Source organism: Vespula pensylvanica, chromosome 4 (genome assembly GCF_014466175.1).
Source record: "Vespula pensylvanica isolate Volc-1 chromosome 4, ASM1446617v1, whole genome shotgun sequence".
Taxonomy (NCBI): Eukaryota; Metazoa; Arthropoda; class Insecta; order Hymenoptera; family Vespidae; genus Vespula; species Vespula pensylvanica.
The window spans coordinates 3,689,644-3,702,737 of record NC_057688.1 but is presented as its reverse complement, the minus strand read 5'-3'; the positions used below and the strand labels follow the sequence as shown (position 1 = coordinate 3,702,737).

General features: G+C 32.9%; 1 protein-coding gene across 4 annotated transcripts in view; it reads left to right on the top strand.

Moving 5' to 3' along the window:
- Nucleotides 1–13,094, top strand: part of LOC122628319 (limbic system-associated membrane protein-like) — a 119,901-nt gene that overhangs the window by 89,987 nt on the left and 16,820 nt on the right. For all 4 annotated transcript variants that reach the window (XM_043810502.1, XM_043810503.1, XM_043810505.1 and 1 more), the window contains 2 exons: nt 5,283–5,490; nt 6,068–6,226. In XM_043810502.1, coding sequence (XP_043666437.1) covers nt 5,283–5,490; nt 6,068–6,226 — 367 coding nt within the window. The remainder of the gene's footprint in view (nt 1–5,282; nt 5,491–6,067; nt 6,227–13,094) is intronic.

Here is a 13,094-nt window from a genome sequence, read left to right as displayed (position 1 = left end):
AAGAGCCTACTGGTACTTAGCATCCGAAACGTTACCCTTTAATTTTCAACCCCACTATAAGAATTCATCTAACCCAGTTTCGAGTGAGTTCACTGAAACGTTACCGCTCTACTGCTTTCGTCAGAAGAACAGGTTTTTTCTTTCAACCAAGCGATATACTTTAACATATGCTTCACGCTTTTTGCAATATCATATATATTTTCTTTGATGTGGGAATTGTTCCAATTTCGAACTGTGTCAATTATTAACTATTCCGGAAACATGATCTTACATTTAATTCATGGAAAATACTCTATAGTAGTAAAATATAAATTTTATAACGGTACTATTTCGTCTATCTACATTGAGGGATAAAATTAAGCATACAAGATGAATGAAAGAAAAGAAGATAAAGAAAAATCAAGTTCGAGCAAAGGAAGGAGTAGGAAAATAAGGACGGCAATTAAAGAGCATCAAAAATTAATTGCAACGTCGGTGGCTGCTCGGAAATTTACATCTGAGAGGACATTGAAAGAATGAAACGCGGAAAAACGACGATGCTGAAATATTTTGGGTGAGCACCGAAACTGATAAGTTTCTTTTCGATTGAAATATTAATTATTCGATATTGGATAAGTTCCTTTCAAGGATGCAGTTCTCTTTTTTTTTTGTTAGTAAAAATTGTGACGAATGAATATCTTCGAAATGAATTAACTTGTTAAAATGATTTACGATAGTTCGTGATTTGTTACGTGAAGTTCGTCATTTATGTGAATATCAACGAAATATAAAGTGATTGCGTCTACTTTCCTTTCGGACGATGATAGAAGAATTTAGTTTGCGAAGAAAAAAGACGATTGGAAAGCTAGCGTGAGGAAACTTTCTTCTTTGCTTTGCTTCCCAGTTTTCAGCATCGAAGGAAAATAACGATGGCATCTTAAAAATATTTTTTTTAAACGTGTGAAAACCTTTGGTAAACTTCTTTAATGAGTAAAATTTAAGTTTATTTTATCCAGAAAACATCTTAAATATCTCTCATTACTCGTTTAAACAAAATTAAATGTTTACGTTAATAGGTGAAAATAATCGTTATTTTTTTTTCACGATGAATTAATATCGTCATGTCGTTGTGTAATAAGGTGCTGTGAATGGAAGATATGCGAGAAACAGCATGAAAAGATCATATATGTAAAATTTCAAGCGTGTTAATGTATCTCTAATGTTAGGAGAGCAAATTTCGATTTATGACGACTTGTTCGACGATGTACGACAGAAACGAAGAAAGAGGAAAAGGGAGAGTTGGCAGGAGATGAGAGGAATCGTGGTTTCGAGTAAGCGGAAGGACGACGTTTTAGTTGGACTCGTGGTTACGAAGAGAAACGGAAACGGCCGCTTCTGTCATTGTGTCCTCACTTCGCACCACGAATTCGAGACGCTCGAACAACGTTCTCTGACGTTTCGTGTTCGATCGTTTAACGCCCGATTAAATGCTGCTGGCGTATTACGTATTGTTGTCCATTCCTCCTCCTACGTTCTCTGACACTTTGAACTACGTCCTCACGTTACCAATACATTTTCCTCTGATTCCTCCGAAATTCTGTTTCGTGCCCAATCGGTTGTTCGATTTCCTGAAGCATTTCGAAGATCACTATTTCTCGGATATATTTAAGTATCTATTCCGAACAATATGCACTTTTATTAAATTTTCCCCTGCATCAATATGAAAATCTTTTTTTATAATGCAAATTTTAAATTTCGAAATAAAGCGAGTGAAACAACTGGAAATATTGTGAAAGCGTGAATATTAAATTTCACCGATGGAAAAACGCTGACTACTTCAAATAATGCAGATATCGTTAAACTTTCTAGCTTGGTATTAAACGTTCTTTGGCTTTATACGCACTGTTCGTCATGTACAAAGTTGAATACCCTTCGAAGAAAAAAATCTGAGAGATAGAGAGGGTGAGTGGTATAGTATGAGCTAACGGGGTTGCGAGAGGTAGACAGTAAATAGAGCAAAATGAGTAAACATAGAAAAAGAAGAAACTGGAAAGGGGTGAACTCTCTCAAAGAAAGATTAAAGAGAAAAGATTTTCTAAAGAGATGCAAGAATTTGCTCTGACTTCTCGAACGGCAGGGCTTCTTTGTGGGAATGAAAATTCTTGCAGCTTCGTTGCAATTACCTTTGCTACCAATACTAACGATGCTTTATAAGTCAAACTTATATAGGAGACAGCATCGGTATCGGCATTATTCGAACAATAGACACGATTCACCGACGAAATACGACATCGTCTGTGAATCTCTCTTCTTCCTGTCTCTGTTTCTATATCTTTCAAATCTCATTTCCGCCGAGATCGCGTCGATATCGCTTTAATTCCTTTCCAACGACTTCTCTCGTACGGTATAAATAAAAGAAAATCTATTTCACTTGTTGCTAAAAGTTAATTGTTAATCGTAACACAATTATTGACAGAAGTATCAAAATTTTAGTAACAGATTCATATTATCATAATCGGAAAAATAGCATTTTTGTGCGTTTAAGCAATTATTTCCATTAAAATCAACTAACGAGTAAATAACAATATTGTATTAGTATATAACGAATAATTTATTTCGTGTAAACAAATCAATTATTTAATTGCAAATAAATAAATTTACCTTCATGTAAAATATATTAAGAAATGTTTGTTTTGTTTTAAATATGGATTATTTCTCGAAGAATTTTAAAAAGTAATTTTAAAATAATGTTATTTGAAAATTTCACAAAGTCAACAGGTTTGTCAAGGATTAGGGAAAGTATGTTTGTTACTATATAAGTAATATTTGTTCCCATTACTTCGACCACATATTTGCTTCACTGAGATTCCTATTTTGTTATAATATTTTACATACGTGGAGGTTCAGTTAATCCGAAGACATTCTTGTAATCCTCTTGATTCCGTAATGTTCTGTCCTCAATTCGAACTATGCGACTATAATAATCGTAGTACGTAAGGAACGCTGCGTAACCGTATCATCGATGATTCGGCACAACAAAATATTTACTTGATCTTTTTACACAACCAATTTTATTAAAACAATTAACAAATAAAAATTTTAAGTAAAGCTTTGTTTATTTATAATGAAAAATTTGTTTCAATATAAAACAATTTTACTTTTTATTTATAAGAGGAATATAAAACATAAGTTGATCTTTAAACACCTCTACTACTTATTTTTGTATACAATTGTCTTGAGCTTATCTTATCAGGAAAAATAAGAAAATCAGCCATGTTGCAGTCGTGCTTGAAAAGACATAATCTTACTCGAAGGTAAACTCAAAGATGACATTGAAATTATACGATGATATTGATGAATATTTGTGATCGAAGACGTGTTGAGATGGCTTACTGCACAAGAACAGGTTGTGCCAGTACCCAAAGTGGTTACGTCAGCGAGAAGGAGAGCTGCTAAACCGGTTCGATCGGGGATGCAATTCAGTGGCCACAAAGCAGCGTTTATCGGGTCTGCTACCGTCGACGATAACCCACCATACTAGAGCTGTGAACGGCAACAATGTGTAAAAGCAAGAGGGGTTCGATGGGTGGTGCTTTAGGGTACAGGAGTTAGAGTTGTAGGGGGTGGTGACCGTCGTCTATACGATGCCTCGTTTCCTCTGTCACAAATGGCCGGCTTTGTTGCGAGGAAAATGTAGTTTGTTTTGCCTTCCGATGCACGACAAAAAATAATCGAACAACGCGGATTTATCTTTGACGTTTTAAATTTCATCCAACCCGTTCGTCACATATCATGGGATAAAGAGATTTTTATATTCCTAAAAATTGCATTCGTATGATACTTGTGAACGATGTATCGTTTTTGACTAGCGATCAAAGATGATCATCAATAATCCTTCCTTTATCTATTGCGAGATACCTAGGTTTTATTAAGTCCGTGAATAATAGAAGGTTAATTAATCATCAACGATTCATAATTAATTATCGTAAGTAAGTAAAATACCATGAAATCTAAATAAAAAATAATAGAGAGAACAAAAATAATAAGTAATTAGAAGGAAATGATAATAGTAGGAATAGTAGGAATGAATATAAGGTAATAGAAGGAATGATAATTCTTTTCTTCCTACAAGAGGAGAAAGAGTTATTTCCGAGGAATGATATACTATACAATGTCTCTACATATATAGAGATTTTATAAAAGTTCCAAGTTGAATATACAATGATATAAAACGGAAAGGGCTAAACAGCTTTTCTCTCTCTCTCTCTCTCTCTCTCTCTCTCTCTCTCTCTCTCTCTCTCTCTCTCTCTCTCTCTCTCTTTCTCTCTCTTGTGACAAAAGTTTCGAAGAACTCTAGGGTATATTTTTGAAAGAACAACTTCGAGAGAGAAAGAGAGAGAGAGAGAGAGAGAGAGAGAGAGAGAGAGAGAAGAGAATAAAATCAACGGTAGGTTTTGACGAAAGAAAGGGGCCGTGCTTTCACAATTTGCAATGTAAAGTGACCATCAAAAAGCGTACGTTGGGAACACCGAGAATTGGAAAATAAGTCGGAGGATACTGCCTTCTCGTTGTCTTCTTCTTGCCAGAAGGTAGAAAATCAAACAGTTCCTTCTTTCTTACGTAAGAACATAACGAAAGATTCTTTCATTGTCAAACAAATCGTCCGTCCTGGAAAATAATATCTTTCTTGTCGAAAGTGCAGTCGATTTTGTAATGGTGCATCAAAGGAAGTCTAACGAGCTTTATTCACCGAGATCAAAAAGTATCTTTGTACTCTTACTGAACGATACCGTTATATACCATATGCGATTTCAACCAAAATAATTTACAAACGCTACGTCTAAAAAACTTTGACATTACTTTTTAGCGAAAAAAAATTTTTTTAATTAAAATATGTGATTTTTAAAATGAAAAGCCATGTCATCGTTGAATAATTAGATTTTCTAAAACAATTTTAATAGTTTTTGTGTATTTGATATTAACTGTTTCACGGTATAAATAATATTTCACTTTAATTTTCAATATCTGTCGCTCGAATCAGATATCAGACCATTCGAATTATATATATATATATATATATATATATATATATATATAGAAATATGTACTGATTAATTAGTCATGGCTAACATATATTTGCATATATGCAGACGAAATAAAATGTATCAATTAAACGTATAACAATCGAATACTGAATTTGATCGAGAGAATATTATTATTCCTTTATTACTCTCCGAGTAATATTCATATTCTATTTTATATTGGACTTCGAACGCTATTGTGTTCTGAATTTTGTGTTTCAGGTCGCCTGGTTGAGAGTCGATACACAGACTATTCTGACGATAGCTAATCACGTGATAACGAAAAATGATAGAATTAAAATAACGCACAGCGAGCACAAGATGTGGTATTTACATATACGAGATGTCAACCCAAGCGACCAGGGATATTACATGTGTCAAATAAACACCGAACCTATGAAAAGTCAAACTGGCTTTTTGGAAGTTGTAGGTTAGTACGCCGTATTTCTCTAATTAATAACTCTTTTTCCCGTGTTCTCGTGAATCATAGAATATTTAAATGAAATTAATCGCCGAGTGAAAATATGATACATTGATGAAACCTATAAATGCTTTATTAAAAGATCGTTCAAGAATAAAAATAATGCAATTAAGTTATAACGTAAAGTCGTAATCTGACTGACACGATACTAGATATCCAATATCGAGCCGTCTCTCGGGGAATAGAAAGATTGGAAGACCGTGTTATGTGAGTATGACGTTTCGTCGATGTAACATTTGTGACAATACATGTACAGGAATAACTTGCATGTCCATTTTTTTGTTTCTTTGTTTTTTTTTTTCCTTTTCTTTTAAACACAAAACGAAGCCCAAGGTATGTGCATATACCTATATGTTCGTAGATAAAACGTTGGAGACCACAAAGGATTCATTAAAAGTTTCTTCTTCAGTAAAAATGCGTCCAGTACTCTTTAATAATTTCGTATTAGAAAGTTTCTGAAATTACGAGTATGTAACTTCGTTCTAACTACTTTGAGTAAGGTTTTTCAACTAAATTCCTTTTACAGTTCCTCCAGACATTCTCGACAATTCGACAAGTACAGACATGGTCGTTAAAGAAGGCAGTAACGTGACATTGCGCTGTGCAGCAAGAGGATCACCACAACCGAACATCACTTGGAAGCGTGAGGATGGAGAACTTATATCTCTTGGAGATGGCCAAGGAGGTAAGATAAGGAGCTTTTCGTAATGTCACAATTTATATTCTCCAAAAGAAAGAATGAAAGAGAGAGAGAGAGAGAAAGAGAAGAGGAAGAAAAAGAGATATTTTTAGTTATCGTAATAATGTCACGAATCTCACGTTCGACTCGTAATTTTGTGAATACGATAATTTCGTTCCAAATCCAATTTTAATTACGATACCCGATGGTTATATAAATTTCCTCTGGAAATTCGATTGCTCCGTTATAATGTTATTTGCTAATGATAACAAATAAAATTGCATTGAGTAATAATCAGCAATAAATAGAAATCGAAACGATAAAAAGAAACAAGAAAGTATATCTAAATGATATAAAAATGATTAAATAAAGTGATCGAAAGATGAAATCGTTAAATTATCATCAGTATTGAATTATTTTCAGCAAAATAATCCTGCTACGTATTTGAAAAATCCTATTGTGTTTGAAAAATGTAAGAATTGACTTCAACGAAGAAATATTCTGATTATTACATTTTCATTCAATATTTCAGAAAGTTGTAGCGTATAAACAAACAAATCTTTTTATTCTTTTTTTATTAAAAATTTTTTTTGAAACAATAACAATACATGTAGAATCCTTTTAACGGGTTTTATTTTGTTAAACAGATTTTATAATATTTTTTCTTCGTGAACCAGAGTTAAATCGATTGCTTATCTCCAAATCACGATTCCGAATACTTTTCAATCATTCAGTATATAGAATACTCATTAGTGAATCATATGTTTCATGCAAGTATTTTATCTTTGTACAAAAATTATACGGTAACATTGTAGAAGAGAAAGAAGATTGATCAATTTAGTTAGCTAATAAAAAACCTTTACTTCCTTAAAATTCCACACGATTGTTACTTAATTAAATATTCCGCAGACGAGGCGAGATTTAGCGAGTCATGTGCATCTTAAAATAAAATAAGTTACGAATGAGTTCTGCTACTAAAATGAATTAAGATTGAATTTAGACTTACGATACGCTGGGCTGTACCCTGCAACTGTTTGTTACAACGATTCCTTGGTTTAAGTCATTCACGGTAGTAGACTGCGAACAGTTTGCTATGATAGATATACCGTTTGGTCAACAATTATTGCGAAGTTCTTCGCTTAGTTTGAATTCATGTTCAAAAGTATATGATTTGATCGCTATTCCGGAGCAAAGTGTCAAGACCATGATCTGAGTTTAGTTGCTTCCACTCGACGACAGATCATGTAACACATTAATTAGACAAGTGGAAAGACGTATCTGTGCACCTCCACAAATATTCAACCGGATACAGTGTAACTCGAACTTTATTCTCTATGTTAATTAAATATGATAATTAAATAACTTGTTGTTAAGTAAAAAACTGTTACATATTTTATACAAACTTGTTCGAATGTTATTTTTCTGTCCTTTCTTTTTGTTCCAGAAAGACTATTCGTTAAAATCTAATCGTCCGTCTCATTTATCACTACAATCTCTGTCCGTGGTGGTCCTTTGGTCTTACTCATTTAGAATTTTACCCGGGCTTATCCGCTTACAACAGATACACTCGAATGTAAACATTTTCTGGGGGAAGACACGATGGCAATTCATCATCTGTTCGTCTTCCGAGGCATTTACTTGCAGCAAGAGATCTACTCGTCTATGTTATTATATTTATTCCAGACGTAGTAATGCGTAAAACATTTCTTCCTTTAACTGCGGCTTTATAATACACTAAGAAAAATTATACGCTTCGGTTTAAATTTACTTGCTTGGTCACCCGTCGTGATTTACCAGGAGATCGTTCACCTCCTGATAAATAAACGTTTACCTTGCTCCGTTTTTCTCTGACTCGAGATGTCTCATTGTTCTCCTCGCGTTCGAGCTACTATCGACGATAACTTTTTACGATAACGTCTGACCTATATTATTAGAGCTGCATTCTAACGTTAGGTCACTTTATCTAGAAAATATACTTACATATGTACGTATTTACATATGTATGTACATTGTACGAGGTTATAGCTATGTAGGAATATATAAGAATAGATATCGCGAATTGAATGCTTTCTGGAATTTTCCTTCTTCTTCGATCACGATCACTTCTTCCGAGCATTTATTTTAAATAAGAAACTTTTCGACTCTACTTTGACATCGATCGATTGTAGAGATATTTCCAAGTTTTTTCTCTAGGAGTTATTTAGTACAATGTATCTTACCGTTATTTTTTTTTCTTTATAATTTATCGTAACGAAAGTTTTGATAAAAAGTATTAAATAACGTATGTAAGAAATACAAAATTTACGTAAGAAATCTCTTTTCAGATATTTAATAAAAATATCTATTTAAGTTAATAAAAATGGCTCAAATAGAATATTTCTTTTTTATTGACTTAAAATATTATACTCAATTCCCCCCAAGGAATTGTGAGTAAATTTGTTATATCTTATCTTTAATAGTTGAATTTGTATATATAATTTGTTTATTGAAAGTTACATGGATTCCTTCGTTTTTAATTACATACAATTTTGAAGCCAACTTCGTAGGGATCATTATGAGAGAAAAATTCTTGTATCATCTGCAAACGTAATTTTGATTATTTTTATAGAAATATTTTTGTTTCTCTTTTCAGATAAAATAGTTAGTAGCTTGGAATAGAACACAATGAATATAAAGATTCTCGACCTACTGTGTCTGAACTTATAAAAATAGCATTTGTTCAATCTTTTATTTTGTTTTTTCTTGACCTATTTTTAATATCAATGTTAAGAATTTTATGTACACTGAAATATGTCGATATAATTACATTGAAAGCATCTCATATTATGAAGAAAATTTACGTAATTACATGCAGCTATAGTATTTAAAGTTTAAACACGATATGGACTTCAGTATACACTTTTAGAATTATTCATACTTCATATGAAGATCTCGAATATTTTGTGTAATGTGTAGTCACGTATATTAGGAAATGCTGGTATAATTGGTAAAAGGCAGATTATGTTTCTGAAAAAATAAGCGGTACATGTACAATAAAATTTGTTCATATTTAATTTTAAACAAAATAGACTGAATATTCGCTGGATATAAGCATTTATTCATGAATCAATTTAACGGATCTCGCATATTGTATTCAGATCGATGTTTTATTCGCATTTATGTTAATATATTTATTAATTGAGAAATATTTATTTTTTGACGAATTGTAATATTATATGAATTTTTGTTTTCCAATTGTAATATTATTGGAAATATTATTCATCCTGTACAAATTTTAATTGAATGCGTAATTATGTTTTCTATAATAACTTTCTGTAAATGCTTTATAACATATTTTGATTTTCAACTGTTAATCTTTTATTTCTAATCTTTTCTTTTCATTTTCAAATGTTTAAGTATTACAATAGATAATAATCAATTAAGTCAATACATAAGTTATTGCATGTGTATCCAAATTGGACAATCAAATGAATATTCAAAACAAATTTATTGTATAACAATGAAGTTCGTTTTTGTTTCCTCTTCGAAGTCAAATTCGTATTTAACAAAGAAATAGAAAGGAAAAGATAGAATTAGAATAATATGCATGATCGGGGGAGGGGATGCAACTTTCCTATTTGCTCTAGATACGCCACTATTCTTTAAATCAGTTCTATGATATTCTTAAATTACTTTTGAATATTCTTTAGGTACAATTGCATCCACGCACAACAAAGAACTGAGTAATTCCATATAAATGTGCTTTAGTACTGCATCTTAAAAATAAACAAAATTTGTCACTAATTGACTCTAGATAAATTTTTTTAATGCATGTTAAATAAATCATACCTCATTCTACGTAAGAATAAATTTTCGGACGCGAAACATTTTACTCAATAATTTCTACTTGTTTTTTCATATAAAATTATCTTACTAACTGTATCATCAGTTATGAAATATCTTGAATATTCTTAATCTAAGGATCTTTCGATACATTTTTACAAACTCGAAAAACAGATTCAAAGTATTACTAACAATGATCAACTTTTTAGAATTTTATTATAACATTTTTAGAATGAAAACCACACAATGGGTGCCACTGACAATCAGAGAAACAAAATGATTAAAATATTTGTAAAAATTACAGAATTTGTACAGTGCCATTTTTTTTCTTTCGAGAACGAGTTCAGAAGTAAATTGCTTTGACCATTCAGCTCCTCCGCGAGCAATGCCGCTGGCACAGCCATCGTATCTCCTCTCTCTCTCTTTTTCTCTTTCTTTCTCTCTCTATTTCGTTACTACTGTTTCATCTCTTTTACCTTCACGCCTCCTCTCTTTTCGTTCCACCTCACACATCCTGTCACCGACATACTCGACCTCGCTAACGTGTGTGTGAATAAAATCCCAGGCAAACCACCAAACCTATTTGCTAGAAACTGTCCACAAATACGAATGGGAAATAAAGTTTCATCGCCGTGTGTGAGCACGCAAAGTTTTAAAACCTTTGTGCTTCGATTGGAAGAGTGCAGGGCATATCTACATACATGGCGATACTTTTCCAGTTGCGATATGAAATTTCATGATTTTAGGAAAAGGTGTTGTCACGTGCGAATAGTATTTAAGATGCTTTTACACCCATAATTGTATTTTCAATTTTTACTGTTCGTTCAAATAAGCCATGTGAAATAATTATGATCAAAAAGAAATTTAACGCAATGAACTTTTTATTATTCTTTTTTTTGAGATTTCTTTTACAGTGTATTAACTTCAATTAAATATATCCATCGAATTACTTGCTATCGCTATAAGTCAATATCGTCTATAACTAAATGATGAAATTTTAGTTTTGAGTAACATATTTAATTGATAAGTTTTAGAAAACGAACGAATAAATAATATACAATGCGACAAAAAGTTTTACAGTGAAATTTGAAAAATGCACGAGAAGATTAATATAAAATATATATTGTGCCAAAAAAAAAGAAAAAGAATCAGCGTAATTATGTTTATCCTTTTCTTCAATTTTTTACAGCAGTTCAACTTATGGAGCGTAAAATGATAGCTGCTATTTTACATGAAAGCGAGGAAAATGATTAATTTACAAGAGATTGCCTCGTAAAATATTCTTACGAATTTGCGAGGATCACACAATAACAGCAGTATTTAAAATAATATGCAGTAATTTCAGTCTATCACGTTCTTAAATATTTTATATTATAAATATTTCTGCTACGGTACCATTACAAACAAATTTGTTAAATCGCACGCAAAAAGATTGAGGAATGTTGCTCTAAAGTACAACGACAGAGAACATTTGGGAATATTAATATATCTATTCGAAATAAAATTTAACAGTGTATTCATGAATTTGATGAGAGATCCATTTTTCAATTAAAATAAGACAAAAGAATCTAGAAAATAAACGGAATGATTATTACTCCTCAATTTCAATAAAATTCTTATGTAATTTTTCGATTTTACATCATTTTACATGGATAGAATGCACAATTACTTTTTAGCATGATAGACACAATTTCTACTTTTCAATATCATTCTATTTCCAACAAAAATATCAGAATCGAATGTGTAGCATTTCGATGAATCGTTCTGGCAAGGCTTGGCCCCGTGTTTCGTGTTAAATGGAAATCCATACTCTTAATTAAAATAAAACGAGCGAGAAGTAAAAGCGGATGATAAAACGGAAAGTCGATTCGGATAAAATCGTCGATAAAATCTGATCCGGAAGGAGAGGACAGATTGGAGATGAAAGAGAACGTATAGTATATCGTGTGAAGCTTTTACACGGTACGCGTTTATGAAGCTCGGGATTTGCAATTAAACAAAGAGCTTGAAAACCGTAACGTCGTCGAGAGCAGCTTTGGCACGTTGATCTCTCTCTCTCTCTCTCTCTCTCTCTCTCTCTCTATTTCATTTTATGTATCTCTATATCTTTCTTTCTCTTTTGAGCAGGTGATTACACAGAGTTGAGTCCGCGGCGCTACCATTTCAATAATATAAATTGCCTCGTGCAGAGATTAAACATCTCGTAGTACTGGCCGAACTTCGTACTCGGGACGAAAATTCAAACCGGTGAACTACCGCGGCAACCGCCTTTTAGTTTCCCTTGCGTCCCGAGATTTACGTGCAACGCATGGCCCGCGCTCTCTGTCTGCGGTTGCCGGTTCGTAGACGCGTCGAAAACCAAGTTCTCTTCTTCCTCTGATAACCCACGCATCCCTTTTTACCTTTATATCACCACCATCACCTCCTCCTCTTTCCCCTTCCTCCAACTCGTCCTCTTCCTTCTTTTTCTCCACTTCGTCGTCGTCGTTATCGTCATTATCGTCGTTAAGTATTTTAAGAATTTCTCGTTTTCTACCAGAACCTGTGGTAAACGTTCAAACGAAATACTCTTTTCGTTGAGACCGACGTTCCTTCGCAATCTCTTTATGAGCTTATCAAAATCCGTTCTTTACTCGATCGTCATTTAGAAATTAAAAAGAATCGAGCAAAAAGGGGCGATTAGTCTTGAACTTTCCCATTTGATCTACTTTTTATTTGGTGCAGTTGATTAGCTTGGTTTTTAAGAGAAATTGGAATAGTTCCGCTATCTTGAAATAAAAAGTCTATATTTAACGAAAAATCGCCGATCGATCGGACGTTGATTGAAGCAAAGACTGATTAGTTGATAGAGAAAGAGCGATCGTTAATTGAGACGCGTTCGAGCGTAAACGTACTACAGGGAAAGATAATTCGTGGTGGTGCTTTTGCTTCGTTCTCACGAAAGAAGATAGAGGAACTCGATGAAAACGTAGAGATAACAGAAAAAATAAAACAAGAGAGACAGACAGAGAGAGAGAGAGAGAGAGAGAGAGAGAGAGAGAGAGTGGGAGGG